Source organism: Budorcas taxicolor, chromosome 1, assembly GCF_023091745.1.
Source record: "Budorcas taxicolor isolate Tak-1 chromosome 1, Takin1.1, whole genome shotgun sequence".
NCBI classification, from domain to species: Eukaryota; Metazoa; Chordata; class Mammalia; order Artiodactyla; family Bovidae; genus Budorcas; species Budorcas taxicolor.
Window position 1 is genome coordinate 43,883,688 of NC_068910.1, and position 22,728 is coordinate 43,906,415.

A 22,728-nucleotide genomic window follows, 5' to 3' on the forward strand; every position below is an offset into this window, starting at 1 on the left:
GTTGGGGGAACTAGGATGAAAGGGAAAATTTCACTTTATCCTACTTTTCTGTACAAGACTCAAATTTTGTGATCCAAAAGAGACAAAACAACTTGATTAATAAAATTAGTAAATAGCGCAGATGATAGGGAGAATATGGCAAAAACCATGACGGTCTTAAGGCAATGAATGAAGCTAAAGAAATGCTGTGTGAAAAACCTATGGGAGGCACAAGAATCTAACGCTCAGAGGAAACCCTGGGGCAAAATGGCCTAGCGCTACCCTCCACCTCAGAGAAGGATAGTCTAGTCCCCTAAGGTTAGGTGATACATCTGCGCATGCGCACCGCCTCTAGCCGGCCGTCTTCAGGGTGTAATCCATCCTCCACCGGGAGCGCGCGAAAGCCTCACGTACGCCTGCGCGGGGACGCGCACGCACCTCCCGCCCCGCCCCGCGCGGCCGGCGAATCCCGCGAGGCCCGGGTAGTCTAGGCTCTCGGAGGTAATGCCCCGGAAGGCGGGGGACGCGGAAGAGGCTGAGGCCGGCGCTGAGGGGGCCAGTGCAGAGAAACCCGGCGCCGAGCGGGAGATGGAGGCCGGGCGGCTGCGGCCGGTGCTGCGTTCCGTGAACACGCGCGAGCCGTCCCAGGTCATCTTCTGCAACCGCAGCCCGCGCGTGGTGCTGCCCGTGTGGCTCAACTTCGATGGCGAGCCCCAGCCTTACCCGACGCTGCCCCCAGGCACGGGCCGCCGCATCCACAGCTACCGAGGTAGGCGGGCCGGGGTCGCCCTGTCGCGCCCGGCCGCGCCGCCCCCTTGAGCTGAGCGCAGCGAGCCGCGCTCTAGGCCTGAGATTCACGGTGACAGTGGCGCGGTCTCACCGAATCCCCCTGCCCCATTCGGGGGAGGCAGCTGCTGTTGTCATTTTTATTCCCATTTTACACTCGAGGAACTGAGGCCCCAAGAGAGGTTGTGACAGATTCAAGTTGACGCAACTAGTAAGTGCCAGAGTATCTTTCTGAGAATGAGTAATTTGCACTTGAAGATCAACCCCACGTGTATTCCATCCCTCACGCCCATTTGTTCAGTTTGTGATTAGGAGAATCCCACATTCTCCGGTCCGCACCGGGTCCCTGCCTTCATGGAGAAGTGTCTCTTCTGCCCATTAGAAGAGACAAATGCATAAATAGATAAGAACAAGCCAGTGTCATAATTGCTGCAGTAGGAACGGAGCACAGCATTGCACCTGCTCAGGGAAAGAGAAGGGGGTGTGCTTTCAGTTAGGGAAGCTTCCCAGAAAAGAAGGAGAATCCTGGAAGATGCATGGAATCTGACCAACCCAAGAGAAGTTGAGAGCTGTAGACAGACAGAACCGCATGGCCTGACACCCGGAACCGGGGAGAGGGTATGGAATGGGAGAGGAAGTCTGAAAGATGATTTTACCCCTAGGAAAATGGGGGCCATTGGAGATTATTAAAGGATTATTAAATGCCATGTCAATGGCATTGCCTGATTTAATACTAAAAAGATTCCCCAGGATGCAAGGTGATTTGGAAGGGGAAGACTACTGGTAAGAGTTAGAAAACTTAAAAAAAAAAAAAAAAAGAGTTAGAAAACTGTTGTAATAACCCAGGCTGGAGATGTCTAGGCCTTACTTCCTAAGGAGGCAGTAATCTTCCCTTGGTTTTCAAAATGAAGTTAACGCTTACTAAAAATTCACTATCTTTCTCAGAGGATCTTGATGAATCTTTTTTCCATGAGGGGAGCATAGTCAGTGATGCTCTTCAAACTTTTACACCAAATTTCGTCTAATACTAAATGAGGAATGGGAATTCTTTGGGCTTCCCTGTGGTTCAGAAGGTAAAGAATCAGCCTGCAATGAGGGAGACCTGGGTTCAATCCCTGGCTTGGGGAGATCCCCTGGAGGAGGGTAGGGCAACCCACTCCAGTATTCTTACCTGAAGAATACCCATGAACAGAGGAGCCTGGCGGGCTGCAGTCCATGGGGTGTCAGAGTCAGGCATGACTGAGCGACTAAGCATGCACCAGTGTTTAGGACTCAGCGGTTTCTCTGCTGGCCCTGGTTGGATCCTGGTGGGGGAACTAAGATCCTTGCAGGCCACGTAGTATCCTAGGAAAAAAAATAATTTTTTTTTCTTTTTTTTAATGAGGAAGAAGTCAATTCTTCCAGACATCCACATTTACTAAATGCAGTCTTATATCCGGGAAATTGTGTGACTTTTGTATTCTCTAAAATTTATCTGTGCCTGATTTAATGCAAACATTAAAGCAATTACTTACCTCCTGAATGTACTTAATGTTCCTAAATTATACACTTAAAAAATGGTTAAAAAGCCCATTTTATGTTATATATATTTTGCCACAATAAAAAACATTACTTCTCACTTGACATTTCTTAAATTTTGCCTCCAAATCGTCAAGTAAACATATGCCCAGGATTTCATGCTGTTTTTATTCTGAAACAGCCGCCTTCCTTCCTTGAACAGAATCTTAGGCCTGGGATTTTTTGTCTCCTTCCAATTGTCCCCCCACCTCTTTTTTTTTGCATAAGATATATTTATTTCTTAAATCCATTTTTTAATTTGCATGCAGTAAAATACACAGATCCTAGCATTTAATAGGTTTTGACAATACCTAGATCAAGTTATAGATTAGAATATTTCCATTATCACAGAAAGTTCTTTCTTGCCCCTTTCTACTCTTCTGATTTTTCACATCCTTGATTAGTTTCATCTCTTCATACAGAATGTACCCTTCTCTGTCTGGCTTTTTTCTCTCAGTGTGATGTTTTTGTACCTTGTTGTTTTTGAGAAGCACAGATCTGAGGAGTTGGTGACCTCTCTCCTTTTAGTTTGCACCATTGGATGTGATTTGCAGTTCAAATACTTTGCTTTTGCACCAAGGTAGCAGAAAGGGCCTTCATTTTGGAACCTGGTATAGTTGCTCTTCTGTCTACTGTCTCCATTGCCTTTTGTGAGGATTCAATAGAATAACATTATTGGGAGGGTTTTGTATGGTATTCAAGCATAATGAGAGGCAAGTATTTCAGTCTGGGGAGATGAAGGCAGTAGATATGTGACTACTTAACCTCTGCTTGTCTTAACAGGTCACCTTTGGCTCTTCCGAGATGCTGGGACATCTGATGGGCTTCTAGTTAACCAAACTGAGCTGTTTGTGCCATCTCTCAATGTTGATGGGCAGCCTATTTTTGCCAACATCACACTGCCAGGTATACCGATGTTCCATCTTACTTTTTAAAAAGATAGGCTGTTGTGCTAAGTAGAGGATAGGCCCTTGAAGGAGCTCAGTCCTTAGTGATTTTTGCCTGATGCTGGGCAAGGTATCCAACTTTTCTGTGTCCTATTCTCCACCATAAATAAAATGTAAGAAATTTACTGGTATTCTCTATGTTAAACAAAGATGTTGTGGTGTCTCAGAAGCTCTTTGGGCTTGTCAGGAGTGGGCTATATTAAAATAACTGATTGTAGAATTATGAGTGCATTTTGTTTCTGTGGCCTTGGAGTAGAATTATGCTCTGGAATCTCAGGAGAAAAAATGTGTAGAGAGTGAGATATCATGGCTTATTTATGACTTCTGGTGTTGTATCTTTTAAATGTAATTTAATCCAATCAAGCTTACTGTGCCAGTCTGGGGTTTAAAAAAAAAAAACCTCAACAAATTGAACATTAGCTTCATAGCTTACTACTTGTTTAAAACTCAAGTGATTTTATTAGGTTGAACCCTAAGAAACTGATCTTTTGGTTTAAAAAAAAACCCTAAATATCTGTGGCTTCATAAGGTTCAAACTAGTATGTGTATATAGATTTTGTTTTAAGGCAGTGGATATACCGAAGTGAACACTGGCAAGTTAAAATGTAGGAAATTTTGCCTTATAGGAGACCTTTAAAGAGTAAGTTCCCCAGTGAGTTAAAAATAGGATTTGAGGAAATCGGTGACAGTCAGCTGGAATCCCCAAAAGGCTATAGACAGAAGGAGGTTTCAATAAGGAAAGGTTGAGACCTGCCTCAGGAGGAACAGAGTAGTCAGCAGCTGGGCTGACTTCCTAATATGTGGGACCCAGTGCAAAATGAAGATGTGGGACCTTTTGTCCAAAAATCAGGAAAACTACCATTTAAAATACTAAAATATTTTCCCTTTCTTCTGTGTCTCTCTCACAACTTGTTACGGTGATTTTTCTGTTTGCTACTTAATGCTATTTTAGGAAAAGTTAAAATTTTTTAATTACTAAAAAAAAATAGGATTTGAAGGACTTCCCTGGAGGTCTAGTGGTTAGGACTCCGTGCTTCCACTGCAGAGAGCACGGGTTCGATCCCTGATCAGGGAAACTTAAGATCCTACAAGCTGTGAGGTGTGACAAAGAAAAGCAAAAACATAGGATTTGAGTTCCCCCCAAATTCCAGTTATATGCTGTTTTGGGTATCTTTTGCTCTGTGACAGCTACCCGTAACCCAAAAACAGCCATTTTATTTGTTCATAATTCTGCAGGCAGGGCTGAGTTCAACTCAGGGGTTATTCTACTCTCTGGTGGTCACTGGTGTGGCTGCTTTCTGCTGGCAGGTTGGCTGAGGGCTGGGCCTCTCTCCCATGTTGTCTCAGTGCCTGGCCCTTTTCGTGTGGTCTCTCTTGCTGCATAACTCAGAGCTCCTGAAGGCGTGAGAGCGATCGTTGCCAGAGCTTCTTAAGGCTGAAGCCCAGAATCAGCACAGCGTCGCTCTGCCCACATTCACTTAATTAAAGCACACCATAGGCTCAGCCCAGTCTCAAGGGAAGTTCCTCCACAGGGCCATGAATACTATGAGATGTCTATTAGAGCCATCATGTTACACTCTGCCACAACCCACGTACTCACTTTTTTTGTCCAACGTGAGGTCCAGCTGTCAAAAATGTTTAACAGCCTCAGTTGGCCAAGCCTCGTGAGCGCTCAGTCCCCAGGCCTGAGTCTGCTGCTGAGAGTTGGTTTTCTGCCCTTACAGTGTACACCCTGAAAGAGCGGTGCCTCCAAGTTGTGCGAAGCCTGGTCAAGCCTGAGGATTACAGGAGACTGGACATTGCGCGATCCCTCTACGAAGATCTGGAAGACCACCCCAATGTGCGGAAGGACCTGGTGCGGCTGACGCAGGAGCATATTGAGAACCAGCGGATGGCAGGGGAGATTGAAGATGTTTAGCTCCGAGTCACACTCCTGGGTCTCAGCTTTTGACGGTCCTGACAAGGCTTGATCTAGAGCTGGGACTGGTCACCTTTTCTCAGCTTCAAGGTGTCTCATTCTTGGAGTGAAAATGCTCCATTGCTTAAAACAAAGTTAACTGACCTCACTACAAGGCATTGTGATGTCTAAGGGCAAATATCACAAAATGTAATAATTATGCCTGCCTCTTGTAGAAATATTTATCAAGGAAAAGTAGTTGCATCTTTGCTTCCTAGTGAGTGAGGAAAGTTTCTGTGTAAGGACTTTTGTGGAAGTAATTACAGCGAAAATTGTCGCTTATTCTTGAGTTGTAAGGAAGCAGTGGCGCCTGCTTTTCATTGTTGTGTTGTGGTTGGTGATGTGCCGGCCTCCTGCTCTGAGAGACAGAATGTCCTTGGGGAAGGGGAAAATCTGTCTGCTCTTTGAGACCCTAGTGCCTCGCACATTATGAGCCTTCCATCTGTGTTAGTTGAATGAACAAACCAGTGGGTCCTTTGGTAGAAAGGTTTTGTTTTAGAGGTTTTGACCCCTTTTTTTTTTTGAGGGGGAGTGATAGTGGGGACCTTAAAGTATATATAGTAAACAGATATTTAAAAGGGAATCATTTTTATAGAAAGCAATTTTTTTATAATTTTCTAAATTTTGACTTTTCTTAGTCCATTGTTGTCACAGGGCTGTTTTACTTCTGTTTCTAAGCCAGGATTAGCTTTCTACAGTTCTTGTGGTGATAGCTTTTTGAAACTTGCTATCGGCACAGGAGATAGGAGAAAGTAACCATTACCTTGTTTAATCATAGTATTAAAGAGCTACTCCTGTACTATAAATAGGTTTTTGCCAAGTGTGGGTATTTCTGTTTCTTTTTGTAAACCTGTGACATTTCTGTTTAATTCAGCAGTTTTTCATCAGACAGGATCTGGTGACACTTTGCACCTGGCTAGAGGAGAAGACGAAGAAGCCCTCTAGCCTCTGGAATGTTACAGCTAACACACTGTGGATTTAGAGAATAGCCTGGAATGTTTTATAGTTTTGTACATGCCCAGATCCTTTCCTATAGGCTGGACTTAAATTCATTAATTTGAATTCAGTACTTCTATCAGGCATCCTTTTTTGGTAGCTAATCGTTTAAAAAAAAAAAGGATCCTCCTCAATAGAGAAAATTTTGGAAGAAACAGAAAAATAAAAGGAAGAAAAGATCCAGGTAGATACATTGCTTAAATACAACCACTAACTTAACATTTTGAACTTTCAGCCTTTGCTTGGCTTGGTTTTACATAGTTGAGATCATACTGAATATACAGTTTTATATTCTACTTTCTCATTTAACTTTATAACTTAAAATATTTTTCCATGGTGTTATAAGCACTTCATACTCATGAGTGCAGCCTTCCTTTTATAAATAATGTGGGACTATTTCTTGCCATCCTTATTAAATCCTTCTGCTAATCTTTGAGCACATTTCCTGTGCTCTGATATCAGAGTGAAGTGAATGAATCAAATGCCTTACAGTTTTTCCACCTAATCATAGTCTCCTCTTTCAACATGCAACAAATAAGGGGCTTTTGTTGTTTAATCTGTTGTGTTATTCATTCAGTGACACACCTCTAATTTTTTATCTAATTTTTGTTGTTGAATTGTTGGGTAGAGAAGAAAATATGCTGGTATAGAAGGCAGCCATATGATTTCAAAAGTAGGATAGTATGAGAGATTTAAGGAAGTCTGTTGGTGCTGGATTAGTTCAATGTTGGTTTTATTATTTTTTTAACCTGCCGTTGTGTCAAAATGTTCCTGTTAAAACTTGCAGCTTGAGTACTGTTTTTGTGTTGTCCAAAGAAAATCGAAAACCTGTAGGATGTATGTACTCATTTGAAATCTTATGAATGTATTAAATGTATTGCTCTTGAGAGATTGTGATCTTACCTGTTTTCAGGTTTTTTTTTTTTTTAAAGCTTCTTTTGGATACAGTAAGTGGTGCTGAGTAAAGGAAATAGGTAAGATGTCATTTGCCAAGTTCTTCTGTCTTGGAGAGGTGTGAAGACTTTAATGGCCTTGGGGAGAGGAAACACAAGGGACCTGGTTCTCTGTCCCTTTTCTTTCCAACCCTGGATTTTGTTTAGAACTTTGATTCTTTTAGCTTTTCTTTTCTTGTAAAGATGAAATATCACTAAAAATTTTAAGCACTACAGAAAAGGATGAAGAAAAAAAGCATTCACATTGGGAACAAAGGCTTTTTTTTTTTTTTTTCCATGAAAATAGAACCAGCCTTAACAGACACCTCCCTAAAGAAGATACACAGATAGCAACTAAGCATATGAAAGGATGCTCCAGGAACTTGCCTGGTGGTCCAGTGCTTAAGACTCCATGCATGCAATGCAAGGAGCGTGAATTTGATCCCTGGTCAGGTAACTAAGATCCCACATTCCAAGTGGGGTGACCAAAAAAAGTATTTAAAAAAAGATGGTCCACGTAGTACGTCATCAGAGAATTGCAAATTAAACAGCAATGAGATACTACTACACACCTATTAGAATGTTCCACACACAAAACAAGGCTCACATCCAGAACACAGACCATACCAAATGCTGGTGAGAATGTAGAACAACAGGAACTCTCACTGCGAATGGGAACGCCAAATCATATGGCCACTTTGGAAGACAGTTTGGTGGCTTCCTACAAAATTAAACGCTTATCATATATCCAGTAATTATGCTCCTTGGGTATTGACTCAAAGGAGTTGAAAACGTATGTCCAAAACCTTGCACATGGATGTTTATGGCAGTTTTGTTCATAATTGCTAAAATCTGGAAACAAGCAAGGTGTCCTTCAGTAGGTGAATAGATGCATATATGATATATCCAAATAACGGAATATTGTTCAGCACTAAGATGAAGGGAGCTGTCCACCAAGAAAAGACAGATAAAACTTAAGTGCTTATTACTAAATGAAAGAAGACAGCTTGAAAACGTCACGTATTTTATGATTCCAAGTCTACAACATTCTGGAAAAGGCAGAATTGGATTAAAAAGGGATTGGAGGGACTTCCCTGGTGGTCTAGTGGTTAAAACTGCACACTTCCAATGCAGGGGTCATGGTTTTGATCCCTGGATGGTGAACTAAGATCCCATGTGCAGTTGGCATGGCCAAAAATAAATAATTTTTTTTTTTAATTTACAGGGCAGAGAGGATTGGAGGAGGTGGAGGGATGAATAGACCACAGAGAATTTTTTGAGGTAGTAAATTTATTCTGTATGATATTATAATAGTGGATATATATTATTATACATCTGTCCAAACCCGCAGAATGTGCAATGCGGAGTGAATCCTAAGGTGAACTGTAGACTTGGGGTAATAATGTGTCAGTGTAGGTCCATCAATTGTAACAAATATACCACTCTATGGGGGATTTGATAATGGGAGAGACTTCGTGTGGGAACAGGAGGTATATAGGAAATCCTGTACCTTCCTCTTAATTATGCTGTGAACCTGAAACTGCTTTAGAAAATAGTCTATTTTTAAAAAAAGTGGTTAATATCTCACTAGGACTTACTGTATATTGAGAGGATGAAAAGAAAGCAGGGTGCTCAGCTCACTAAGGACATGAAATAAATACCCGTGTTTTAGAGTCCTAGAATAGGAACACCAGCATGAACTTTTCAGCTACTTCATGTTAGGTTTCTGTATCCTGTTTTTAGCACCTCAGCCCCGCTCCATACTAGTCACCGGGCTGCCTGTTACCCCTTCACCATTTCCCCTTTCTGTCAGCTAAGCTCCCTGCCTCAACAGAACATTTTCCTGGAGACTTCTCCCGTTACCACACATACCCAGTAGCCCATAGGCAGATCACACCAGTTGACTCCTGGTGGTGTACATTCTGTGAGTTTGGACGAATTTCTAATGACATCTATTCACTTTTATAATATCAGACAGAATAGATTGACAGATATGCTTGTGATGTTAACCGAAAGTGTTGGGCAATAGCACCGGACACTTAAATGAGAGAGAAGCCTGCAAAACTTGTTTCAGAATTTGGAACATGAAACCTCAGGAAAGTACAAGTCAACATACAAATGAATAGCGATATGCTCTCTCCCTATTCAGGTAGAAAACACAAAAGATTGTTTTGTTCCAGTTGGGAAGAGTTGAGTCCTTGATAACTGGACTGGACCCACAAATGTTAACAGACCAAAGATTTCTGAAAGACTCAGAGGAAATCATTTTAGCAAGTTATTTTATCTTCAGATAAATTGAAGAATTAACTGGGCGAAGGATAGCCTAGCAGCAGTTTGGTAGGGAGGACATAAGATGACATTCTTCACCTGAAGGAGCAGGGTATTTCCAACTTGGAAATACTAAGAACTTGTGCTTCAGTTATCCAGTGCTCAGAAACAATCAGATGGAAACTAGAGTAGGTCTGGATTCTAGCAGGTCTGGATTACCCTTGTCCTGTAGCAAATGCAGAGTGAAGGGAATTTGGGGAACGGTCTACTATGTCCTTGGGGCATCAGTTTTCCAAAAATTGGTTTATGGTTTTCCTTGATAAACTTTAGGACTCCCCTAACCCTTCCTGTAGATGAGAAAGCAGACACCGCTGGAACAGAGTCCGATACTGGAAATAAACGTACATTAATAGGAGATGGGCCAAATCACGTATGGTGCTCCTAAATAAACCATTAGAAAGGAAAAGGTAGATTCTTATGTATGGACATGAAAAACTGTTCATTATTAGTTGAAAAACGTAGAAAATGTGTTTTTAAAATTTTTATGTTAAAAAGTTAATTTTATAGAGGTCTAAAGATACATGCAAGTATATACACCAAACTATTAATAATGGTTGTCCTTCCAGGATGAGACTATGGGAAGGTGTTCATTTCTCTGTCTCTGTCTCTCTGACAGGAAAAAAAAAAAAAAAAAAAAAAATATATATATATATATATATGTATATATATAAAGCTCTGCCTGAACTCCTGGTACACAGCTCCTAAAACCATTGAATTCAAATTCCTAAGTGATAAGATCACTAGGAGCATCTTTTATTCTAATGAGAGGACTCTGGGCTGGCTCTTGTATGACTTCTGGAAGAAAGCATGGAATTTTCAGCCCTAGCCACCCTTCTCCAGCCTAGGACACAGTATCTAACAGATCTAATTCCATATTTCTCTTCATCTGGATGTTCATCTGTATTCTTTATCATATCCTTTAATAAAGTGGTATGTGTATTTCCATAAGTTCTTTGGGCAATTAGGAAATTAATTGAACTTAAGGAGGGGTCCTGGGGACCTCTGATTTGTAGCCATGTTGGACAGAAATAATGAATAACCTGGGGATATATAATGAGTAGTACAACTACTTGGATGGCATCTAAAGTGGGTGGGGACAGTTTCATGGAACTGAGCCCTTAACCTCTGGGATCTGACACTATCTCCTGGTAGATAGTGTTAGAATTGAGTTAAATTGTAGAACACCCAGCTGGTGTCCTAGACGATTGCTTGTTGTGGGGAAACTACCCCCTCTCCATCATTTGGTGACTAGAAGTGTCCCAAGTGAAGTGTTGTGTGTAATAGTGTTATTGAAAGCAACTTGGGTCCACTTGCCGCACACAGTAAAGCCAACCTACTTACACTGAGTTGTGGAGAAGGAAACTCCTTTGTTTATTTGCAGGGCACCAAACAAGGAGTCCGGGCAGCTAGTGCTCAGAAAACCTGAACTTCCTGAAGCCTTTCAGAAAAAGATTTTTGTGTTTTTTTTGAAACCTTTTATTTTATGTAACAGTATGCTGCTTCTTCTGCTAAGTCGCTTCAGTCGTGTCTGACTCTTAGCGACCTCATGGACTGCAGCCTTCCAGACTCCTCCATCCATGGGATATTCCAGGCAAGAGTACTGGAGTGGGGTGCCATTGCCTTCTCCCATGTATGAGTATAATTGATTACAATGTTGTGTTAGTTTCAGGTATACAGCACAGTGATGCACTTATGCCTATACATGTATCTATTCATTTTCAAATGGAGAAAGGTTTTCAAGATAGGGTGAGGAAGTGGGGGTTGTGGGGTGTGTGATCCAGTCCTGATATTCTTCTGATTGGTCAGTGATGAGATAATGAGGAATTAACATCATCAGTCTTCTAATTCTAACTGGCCTGGGGTCTACATGCTTGTGGGCAGCATATGGTTAACTTCTTCCATCTGGTGGGGGTTTTAGTATCTACAAGATAGTTCAAAGAATTTGGCTCAGAATGTTATGTCTAGCCCTTGAGGAGGAAGTAACAGTCCTTGATTAATGGCTAAACTATTATTATTTTGTCTCACTTGACTGTTTTCCTTTCTTCATTTTCTCACTTCTCTGATTAAATTTACTCTTTGGAACTCGTGGAGGGTCTAAGAGGCTGAATTTTTCCTACAGACCAGATGGAGGCAGAGGATGTGGTGGGGGGTGGGGTCTGCTCTGAGAAGGCACCCCGTAGTAGGGTCCTGCTCAGTTACAAGTAAAGAAACACAAGAAGGGAGAACTGGGGATTTCCCCTAGGTAGGTGGAACAAAGTCCAGGACTGGCTTTTTTTTTTTTTTTCTTAATTTCCCTCCTTTGTTTAGGACATGATCATATACTATCAGAAAAACCAATAAAGTTTTTTTTATTAGAGAAGAAAAATATGTGCAAACTACACAGAAAAGCATTATTTTGGTTATTTCCTTTTTATCAGCCTTCTTTCACTTCCATCTTCCTGATGTCCCACGGGTTCTCAGCTCTGCCTGCACATAAGTAGAACTACCTGGGAAGCTTTTTGAAATGCCAGTGCTTGAGTTCCCACCCAGAACAATTGCACCTGGATCTCTGGACAGAGGTAGGGTTAGGCCTATAGGTTATTTTTTAAAGTTCCCAAATGATTCTAAGGTGTAGCAGGGATTGCAAGCCTCTGTATTTCCAAGGGAATTAAACATGAACATGGAGAAGGCACTGGCAACCCACTCCAGTACTCTTGCCTGGAAAATCCCATGGACAGAGGAGTCTGGTAGGCTGCAGTCCATGGGGTCACTAGGAGTCGCACACGACTGAACAACTTCACTTTCCCTTTTCCCTTTCATGCATTGGAGAAGGAAATGGCAGCCCACTCCAGTGTTCTTGCCTGGAGGATCCCAGGGACGGGGGAGCCTGGTGGGCTGCCGTCTATGAGGTCGCACAGAGTCAGACACGACTGAAGCGACTTAGCAGCAGCAGCAGCAGCAAACATGAACAGGTCAAAATGGCACAACTATATCACTAATTACATTTAGCTTCAGTAACTTTTTAACCAACCCTGGTAGGGAGGGTGTTGGTCATGGAAAAGCTAATTAGGAGAAACTATGTATTCTTCAGGATCACAGGAGATTTTTCGGAGAACAAAATAGGGAACAAAGAGCCGTTCCTTGGGATCAGACTTGGGCTGAATCTCATTACTTGACCAGTTTGGCTTGGACAAGTTACAACTGACTCAAGCCTAAGTTTCCTCATCTGTAGAAGGGAAATGATAAATGTATCCTGTAGGATCATTGTAGGGATCTACACACAGATAATATGTGTTAGATGCCTGGTACTTGATAGGTGAGTGGCAAATCTATTAATTAGTGATAACAAAGACCTTACTTGGAAGAACTTATTCTAAAGAGTGGGGGCAAAGTCGTGTCCATAAGCTGGCCTGCTGAGGCCCTGCACTACTCAAGCCTCTCTGGAGGAAAGAATCCAGCACCTAGAGCAGTGTCTGGCACATAGTAGCTGCTCAATAAGTATTGGCCCTTAAAATCACAGTCTATCCTGAGTCTCCTATTTAATACAGAGACCTACCCCTGCTTCCTCTGGACTCCTGACTCCTCATAAATTACTCCCAGCAACAATAGCACCTTTGCATTTCATGTAACATTCATTCAGTACTGTTTTATTTATCGCTAGTTTCCTCCACCCACTCCCACCCCCGTCTAGATTGTAAGTCCCATGAAAACAGGGACTTTTGTAAGTTTTCTGCACCTTTGCATCTCCGACACCTAGAATAGTGCCCAGCTTCCCTGGTGGCTCAGACGGTAAAGGGTCTGTCTACGATGCGGGAGACCCAGGTTCAATCCCTGGGTCGGGAAGATCCTCTGGAGAAGGAAATGGCAATCCACTCCAGTACTATTGCTTGGAAAATCCCATGGACAGAGGAGCCTGGTAGGCTCCAGTCCATGGGGTCTCAAAGAGTCCGACACGACTGAGGGACTTCACTTACTATTCACTTACAATAGCAGGTTATTAATAGACTATCTCTTGAATGAGTCGAATGTGGCTGAGGGGCTAAAGCCCTGGAGGTGGAGTCAGAAGGTCTCTGGGGATCATCACTGGATTCCCTTGTGGTCTTAAAGGTGTTTTCTCTCTCCTCTGGGCCTGTTTCTCCCCCGGGCTCAGACAGACGGTTTTTCAGCCACTGGTCAAGCCGGCTGGGCGGCGTCGCGCCCCCAGTGTCCGCCAGGGGGCAGTCGCACACAGGGCCGGCCCCGCCCACTTCCCGGCGGCGCGCGGTGGGTGGACCCACGAGCCCACGGGTACAGAAGCGGAGACCTGCCTGCGTCGGACTCAGTTGTCAGGCCGCCTGCCCGCCAGCCCTCAGAGCCTGGCCATGTCCTGCTACATCTACCAGCTGCCCTCCTGGGTGTTGGACGACCTGTGCCGCAACATGGACACGCTGAGCGAGTGGGACTGGATGCAGTTCGGTGAGTGGTCCTTTCTGCGACCCCACTAAGCCCCCTCCCCGCGTGTCTACCGTGGTCCTTGATGTCAAGGGCTCTCTCTGCTGCTTTCCTGGGCCCGGGCCTCCCTGTGTATCCTCAGTTAGGCGCTGCCCCTTCTCTGTTGGTGATCTGAAAGGTTTGAGGTGATCTCAGACGATTTCTGCTGTTAGTCTGTCGCTAAGTAATGACTGGCTGCACTTCTCTGTTTACAGTAAAGCTGAAAATCATTGCTGTCAGCAATGACTGGTGCTTACTGTGTGCCCAGCCCTGACGCAAGCACCTGACACGGATGATCTCATTTAATTTTCACAGCAACCTGTAAAGTGCATATTTCTCTTACCCCATCTTACAGACCAGGAAAAGGATTTAGAGGTAGAGTCACTTGTGAGGGCAGCCACTTGTGAGAGTCACTTGTAACTTGCGGTTCCTAAGTGGCGGAGTTGGCTTTAAACCCCAGCGTCTGGCTCCGCCAGGACATCCTTAACTCCTTGGTGTATTTTCTTTGTTTGCGCCTGGTGATTGACTGACGGCTTGGCATTATGGGGCATGCTGAGCGTGTGGTCCTCAGGCACCCAAACAGAGGTCCGTACTCCAGGCTCCACCAGATCCGACTGGTGACTTTGGCAAGTTACTTAACCTTAATCTGAGTCTCAGTTTCTTAATCTGTAAACTGGAGGTGGTTGTAAGGAATGAAAATTATATAAAAAGCTCTTGACACTTGTGTGTCAGAGTTTCTTGTAAGTATTAAGGAAGTATTAACAATGACCATTCTTAGTTGTTTTTTTTTTAAACCGTGCGACTGGTGCCACTTTATTTGAAAGGTAATATCTGTATTTTAAAAAACTGAGATTATGATATATACCATTTGAACAAAGAATGTAATATTTATGTATGGTGGAAAGAATAATAAAATGAACATGCATGTTGTTGTCCATTCAGTTTAAGGAAATAATATATACTTTAACCTAGTAGTTCTTAACCAGGGGCCATTTTGACCCCTTTAGGGAACATTTCTGATGTCTGGAGACATTTTTGGTTGTCGCAGCTTGGGGGGTATAGTGAGTAGATGCCAAGTGTGTCGGTAGCTCAGTTGTGTCTGACTCTTCGCGACACCATGGACTGCAGCCAGGCTTCTCTGTCCATGGAATTCTCCCAGCAAGAATACTGGAGTGGGTTGCCATTTCCTTCTCTAGGGGATCTTCCCAACCCAGGGATCGAACCCAGGCCTTCTGCATTGCAGGAGATTCTTTACCGTCTGAGCCATCCAGGGAAGCCAAGGATGTTGGTAATTGTCCTACAACACACAAAACAGCCCCCTCCTCAAAGAACTATCCAGCCTAAAGTGTCAGTAGTGCTGAGGTTCAGAAGTCCTGCTTTAAACCAATCACAAAAATAATACATGCTTATTGCAAAATACTGAGGGAAACAAAGATTAGCTCAAACTCTGCTGCTCAGTGATGCTATTCCTATCATTTGGGTGCCGATAATAATAATAACAACAGCAGCCGGGAACATGAATTACTAACCATGTTCCAGCAGAGTGCTAGGTGTCTTATACCTTCTAGTCTTTTTTTTCCCCTAAGCATATTTATTTATGAATATACATTTTCCAAAAATCACATAATTTTGTACATTCTACTAGCCTACTTTTTTCACTTACGCTGTATCACGATTATTTCTCCTTGCCAAGCAGTATTCTTTAGCAACACAGACTTCAATTTTTATTCAGTGTGTATTTTTATTAACTGTTTAGTGGAAAAAAATAGCAGATGTACTAGGTTAAATGAACAAATCAGGCCCCTAAAAAGTTGTATCTTTCCCTTCCCTGGTCCTCAGCCTCCCCTTTCCTCCCTGCAGAAGCAGTCCCTTGGTAACACATCAGGGCATCTCTGAGAATATCTGTCATCATCTGATTTTCTAGACCGCATTGTGACCCTTTGCTCAGATGATCTTCGATCTAACTACTTTTGACTGTTTCCTGGGTCATGGACAAACACTTTATGTAAGAGACTCTAGTTTTTTCCATGTTGGCCTCAGTTATGAAGGCCAGAACAACTTCTGTTTCTAGGATATTAATTTAGAAGGCACTCTTGTGAAGTTCTTCCTCTTTTTTTTAAACTAAAAAATTTAAAAATTGAATTATAGTTGATTTACGGTGTTGTAACTTCTGCTGAAAAGCAAACTGATTCAGTTATATATATTTATATATTTTTAAAAAATTCTTTTCCATTGTGGTTTATTACAGGATATAGGATATAGTTCTCTGTGCTATAAAGTAGGAGCTTGTTGTTTATCCATTTAATATATAACATTTTGCATCTGCTAATCCTCAACTCCCAATCCATCCTTCCCCCATGCCCCTCCCTCTTGGCAACAAGTCTGTTCTCCATATATGATGATTAAAAAACAGCACAACTTCATTGAGATATAATTCACCTACCATGCAGTTCACACATTTAAAGTGAACAATCCAATCACATCTAGTATATGCAAAGTTGTATATCCATTTCCATATCAATCTTAGAACATTTTAATTACCCCAGAAGGAAACCCTATACCCCTACCATCTCTCCCAACACCCCCAAACACACCTCCTGTTTTCCCCCAGCTTTAGGCTTTGCCTGTTTTGGACATTTCATATAAATGGAATAAATCATAAAATATGTACTCCCTTGCAACTGACTTATTTAGCACCTTTCTACAGTTCATCCATATTTTAGTGTGTATCAGTGCTTAATTTCTTTTTATTTATTACTGAATAATATTCCATTGTGTGGAGGTACTTCATTTTATTTATTCATCTGACAGCTGATGGACATTTGGGGTTCTTTCCACTGTTTGACTATTATGAATAATCCTTCTGTGTACATTTGTGTCCGTCTTTGTGTGGCTGTATGTTTTCATTTCCCTTGAGTAGATACCTAGGAGTGGAATTACTGAGTCACAGCATAACTATGTTTAACACTTTGAGGAAGTGTTACACTGTTTTCAGAAATGCATTTACCATTTTACATTCCCACCAGCTCTGTATGAGGGTCCCGATTTCTACATGTCCCCCTCCATCCAAGCACTTGCTACTGTCCGTCTTTCTGAGTTTCTAGCCATCTGAGGAGCCATTCGAGGAGGTATGAAGTGATTTCTTGCTGTGGTTTGGTTTGCATTTCCATAATGACTAATGATATTGGGTGTCTCTTCATGTGCATTTGTACATCCTCTGTGGAGAATACTTCTGACCCCTTAGACTGTGGAGACACCAGAATTGCTCAAGGTCCTCAGAGGCTTCCCATTGTGATTTAGGTTATAATCCAAATTCCTCACCAGGCCCATCCCAATGTGAGCTCCACTGACTTTTGTGTGACTCTCCTCCCACACCCAGCTCTTGCTCACCCTGCTCCAGCTATGCTAGCCTCCTTGGTCCAGACTCAGGGCCTTAGTACTTGCTGTTCCCTCTGTCTGGGACATTCTTCCCCCATCTTCCCCAGGGCTGTTTTTCTAGTCTCTTTTAGACTTCTATTGCTGCTATAACCAATTACCGCAATTGAATGGTTTAAAAACAGCCTTTATTGTGTTACAGTTCTGGAGGTCAGAAAGCCTAAAATCAAGGTGTTGGCAGGGCAGCTGTCCTTGCAGAGGCTCTAGAGGAGAATCTATTTCCTTGGTTTTGCCAGCAAAAAGCAAAGAGTACTCCAGTACTCTTGCCTGGAAAATCCCATGGACGGGACAGCCTGGTAGGCTGCAGTCCATGGGGTCGCTAAGAGTCGGACTCGACTGAGCGACTTCACTTTCACTTTTCACTTTCATGCATTGGAAAAGGAAATGGCAGGCATTTCTCCAGGCAACCCACTCCAGTGTTCTTGCCTGGAGAATCCCAGGGACGGGGGAGCCTGGTGGGCTGCTGTCTATGGGGTCGCACAGAGTCGGACACAACTGGAGTGACTTAGCAGCAGCAGCAGCAGCAGAGGCTGCCTGCATCCCTTGACCTGTGGCCCCTCTTCCACTGTCAAAGACAACAGGGTAGCACCTCCAGCTCTCTCTACCTCTGCTTCTGTAGTCTTCCCTGAATTGGACACTCCTGCCTCCTGCATATAAGGACCATATAAGGCTCATTCAGATAATCCAGGATAGTCATATCTCAAAGCCCTTAACTTAATGCCATCTGCAAACTCCCTTTTGTCATGTAAGGTGCCATATTCACAGGTTTTGGGGTTTAGGACACTGACATCTTTGAGGGGCATAGTCTGTCAGTTCTCAATTCATATGCCACCTTGTTTGAGAAGCTGACCCTGTCCCCCTTTCTTTTTTTTTAATCTCAGCTCTATGTTTTATTTTCTTCATTTCTCTTAACATGCTATGACCCTGTTCCTTATTTGTCTATGTTTGTCTGTCCCCAGAGAATGTGAGCGCCATCAGGGCAGGAACATCACCTATCTGGTTTGCTTCTGTATTCTTAGCGCCTGGGGCAGTGCCCGGCCAGTGCAGACACTCAGTACCACTTGAGTGAATGATGGGCTGAAGGATGTGGGAATGGTGAGGACGTAAGATGGCCTGGAGCCCCGTGGTCAGCCAGCTGTCTGTGCTGAGTCAGAGGTCACTGGGCTGGGAGCCAGCCAAGGCCCCCAGGTAACAGCTCCTTGCCAAGGCAGCACTTCATGGTTCAGCACAAGTAATCATGATTGTTCTTCCAGCCCTAAGGAGTCTCAGCTTCTGTGAGTCTCCTTTTTTGTTGTTGAAGTTGAAAGACCTTACTGCAAATTCCACAATTTATTCTTTTTTTTTTTCTTTAGTGGCATTCTAGCTTTTTACTATTACAGATAAAGCCAGTTGTTTTAGAAGCGATCATCCTTTAGGGCAGATTGTGATACTGGGGAATGGAGGTGGAAAAGTCCATAAAGTGATTCAAAAATCATACAGTCACAAATACGCAAACTCTTTGGATTTGACAATTTTGGCAGATATTGTTTGCCTCCTGTTTGTTTCCCTATGATTGTGACTGCATTGATGTTTCCCCTTGGGGGAAAACAGCCTTCTTACTGTTTCGCTCATTCCGGGTGTATTCCGAGGAGTCCTGGGGCAGGGATTCCTTTGTTAGGTGGCTCCCCTTCCTCCTCTCTCGTGCATGCACCAGTCTTCGTGTACAGCCCTGCCTTGTCCCTGCCCAGCTGTGTGACTTCAGGCAAGTGACTGCCTCTCTCTGAGCCTTTAGTTTCCTCATCTGTAAAATGGGGATGAGTTGCTGAGAGGCTTAGGGGACAAGACATTCTCCCTTTTCCTCAACCAGGAAGGAGTCTGGTTAGTCCAGACAAGAAGTACTTCATCCAAGGGTGGATCATTTCAGGAGACTGTTCCCTCTCTGCTCCAGAGAGCTTTGAAGATGGGCAAGGTTTTCTCCTGTGTCCTGCAGGACTCAGGATCCCAGACCAGGAGGGATGGTCATCATGTACTGTTAACCTTCGGGGATGAAAGCAGGTTTTCATAGAGTAGAGATGGCTTAACAATTACAGCAAGCATTTATATCACAGGTATGTTATCCTATATGTATAACTAATCTAATCCTTGCAACAACCACTGAAGCAGGTGCCATTGTTTTCCTCGTTTGAAAATGAGGAAAGTGGGGCACAGGGAGAGGGGAGGGGGCGCCTTCCCTAAGCACACTGCAAATAAGTAGCAGAGAGAAGACCTGAACCCAGGCCTCAGAATCCAAAGTCTAGGGACTTCCTTGGTGGTCCAGTGATTAAGACTCTGCACTCCCAATGTGGGAGACCTGGGTTCAAACCCTGGTCAGGAGACTACATCCCACATGTCACAATTAAAGATCCTGAGAGCCACAGCTAAGATCTGGTGCAGCCAAATAAATATTTAAAAAAAAGAAAAAAATCCAAAGTCTGGTCCCTGAGCCTGTGACTGAACATCCATCCTGCTGACATAAGCATGTATTTCTATTTCTGATAGAAGAGCCTACAAGAGTATAACCAGTGCTTTCCTTGGGGTCTTCCAAGTAGGGTGATCATGGGGGCTTTGATTTTCTCCCAGTTTCCGAATGTTCCACATGTGATGACCAGGTACTGCTTGTGAGTGTTGGGCAAAGAGCCAAAGGCTCAGCAGGGCACTCGGCAGTGACTCATCCCGCTAAGATCTGTATCTTGTCTTAAGCCTGATTTCAGGGTCTTGTTAAATGCTGACAGGTCAGCGCTGTGAGAGATGTCACTTTCACAGAGCTACAGTGTCCACACTGCAGGGCAACTCCGGGTTTAATTCCTCTTCCTCCCACGTTGCCCGTGAGGAAAGTGCAGCCCACAGAAGTGAGCGCTGCCGCAGTGGAGCCCTGGGGGCGGCTTCTGTTCTTCCCATGACATCATGCTGCCTCCAGAGAGTGGGAGGTGAACCTGTGGACAGAGCTTGTGTGCACGGAGGGCTGGGAAGAAGGGGTTCCTTCCTCTTCCCTCCACTCTTGTCTCTCTGCCACTGGAAGCAGCCCCTGACCCTGCTGACATCACATCCCACCGACCAGGAATCTGGCCTGGGGTTTCCAGTGACTAAGGTTGCAACTCAAGAACTTTCCATCTCTAACCAGGCACTTCTCCCAGAGGCTTTCTCTCTGTGGGAGGCTGTCACAACCTTCCCCATTCCTCCAGAGCAACAGGGACTGTTCAGTAGGATCGTGTCCCTCCCCGGCTCTGAGGTGTTTCCTAGTGTCCTGGTGTCTGTGGCTCCTAGGATCAGGTTCAGACGGTAGCCTGGCATTCGAACTCCATCGTTATGTGATCCTGGGCTCTTGTCTTGCTTTTCCCCACTCAGTTCACTTATGTTTGTATATTTTCAAACAGAAAAGCTCCGTGGACTTCGGGTTGACTCACCACTGTATCTCTGGAGCTTGTCACAGGCCTGGAGCTCAGTAATATTTTGTTGAATGAATGTATGACTTGATGTTCCCATAGATATCTGCTCCATGATTTCTGAAATCCTGAAACTGAAGTCTGATCGTTTTTGTCCTAGTTTAAAAATAAATAAATAAATGCCTGCCTCACTTCAGGAAACTCAGCAGAATACTATGTGACCATTCAGAAATGCTAAATATGGAGAGCTTGTAACCAACTTGAAAAATGCTTATGGTATAATGTTAGTAGATAAGGTCTAGATACACATTCTTTCTTATAGTCTGGCAACAGCTGCATCCAGAAGCACAGCTGTCTGTTTTGAGGGGGAGAGTCTTAGAAATGGAAAGTATCCTAGTGGGATGCTGTGTCATTTATTAGCTTTTTCACCCCTGCGTTTTCCAAGCTTTCTTTAGCAAACAACCATTAACTTTATAATAAGAAATGAAGAGAAGGAATACGTTAGTTTTAGCATTGTAGACAGTGCGTGCATGCTCCGTGGCTTCAGTCCTGTCCGACTCTTTGCGGCCCCGTGGACTGTAGCCTGCCGGGCTGCTCTGTCCATAGGATCTCCCAGGCAAGAATACTGGAGTTGGTTGGCACGCCCTCCTCCAGGGGATCTTCCCAACCCGGGGATCTAAGCCAAGTCTTCTGCGTCTCCTGCATTGCAGGTGAACTCTTTACCGCTGAGCCACCAGGGAATCCCACTGTAGACAGTAGCCCCCTGTAAATTGTACGGTGCTTCAGAGTCGGCAGAGTGCTTTTTAGATCCATGGCTCTCTTGCTCCTTATAACAGTTCTGTGAGGATGGCGGGCTGTGGATTCATTGATTCATTCATTCAGTTCCCCCTGCCAGGGCTGGGACTTAGAGGTGAGGAGAATGAGATGCCCAGGGCAAAACTGTAGGAGGCATCTACTCTCCGGCTGCTTCAGGTGCAGGACCAGCCCTGAGAGTGAGCACTTCCTTCAAGTTTGCCCCCTGGCTGCCTCCACGGCCTCACTTTGGTCCTGGCCCTGCCCCCACTCTGTGCCAGGCATTCTTCTCTGTTCTGAGGCTCTAACAGTGCCTACATGGGGCTTCTGTTTGGAAGGGAAGACAGGCAAAGTTCTTTCACATTCTGTTACACTTGAGGAAACTGAGGCTCCCATCCCCCTGGGGAAGTGTCTTGCCCATAGCAAATAAGCAGCTAAAGCTCAAGGCCCCTGACCCTCTTGTCCAGTGGTCTTTCTCCTAAGTCTTGCGTGGCAGCCCAGGGTGACATTTACATTCAAGTGTGAGCATGCTGGTCCTGGTGGTGATGAATGACTTGGGCTGCCGGTGGAGTCCGACTCATGGTAGAATTTCAGGTAGAGTGAGGGGCAGGCAGCTTTTTGATGGACGGAGCCGGGCCAGCATGGGGACCCTCTGGTGGAGGGACTGGCCTTCTGACTCTGAATTATTTTTTCGTGCTTACCTTTCAGCCTCCTACGTGATCACAGACCTGACCCAGCTGCGGAAGATCAAGTCCATGGAGCGGGCCCAGGGTGTGAGCATCACACGAGAGCTGCTGTGGTGGTGGGGCATGCGGCAGGCCACCGTCCAGCAGCTATTGGACCTCCTGTGCCACCTGGAGCTCTACCGCGCCGCCCAGATCATCCTCAACTGTGAGTCCCCAAAGTCCCCTCACAGCCAGCGGGGGCTGCGCTTTCTGGCCTTAAAAGCTTTCCTGACCTTAAAAACATTGCTTACCACCCAAATAAGAAACTAATAACAGTGGTCACCCCCAGGGAGAGGAATGGTGTGGCCAGGGAAGCAGGAGTTGGAGAAAGATTTTATTTTATTGATTTTTTTGATTGTCAGTCTCTTTGCATCTTTTAAATGTTGGTTCTCTGTTGCAAAAATAAATAGAAATTTAAAAAGAGCTATAACATAACAATTCAAG

The 22,728-nt window shown here is 44.1% G+C and overlaps 2 protein-coding genes across 2 annotated transcripts in view; both read left to right on the top strand.

Moving 5' to 3' along the window:
• Nucleotides 1-483: 483 nt before the first annotated feature.
• On the top strand, nucleotides 484-6,008 carry VHL (von Hippel-Lindau tumor suppressor). Its single transcript, XM_052642771.1, has 3 exons — nucleotides 484-748; nucleotides 3,106-3,228; nucleotides 4,994-6,008. Exons 1-3 carry the CDS (start codon nucleotides 484-486, stop codon nucleotides 5,185-5,187), a joined length of 582 nt encoding a protein of 193 aa, XP_052498731.1. The 3' UTR covers nucleotides 5,188-6,008.
• Nucleotides 6,009-13,801: 7,793 nt separating this feature from the next.
• The window catches only part of IRAK2 (interleukin 1 receptor associated kinase 2), a 54,350-nt gene continuing 45,423 nt past the window's right edge, over nucleotides 13,802-22,728 (top strand). The window contains exons 1-2 of the mRNA XM_052641957.1: nucleotides 13,802-13,916; nucleotides 22,268-22,450. Of these exons, the coding sequence (XP_052497917.1) occupies nucleotides 13,823-13,916; nucleotides 22,268-22,450 (277 nt within the window). The 5' untranslated portion in view covers nucleotides 13,802-13,822. The remainder of the gene's footprint in view (nucleotides 13,917-22,267; nucleotides 22,451-22,728) is intronic.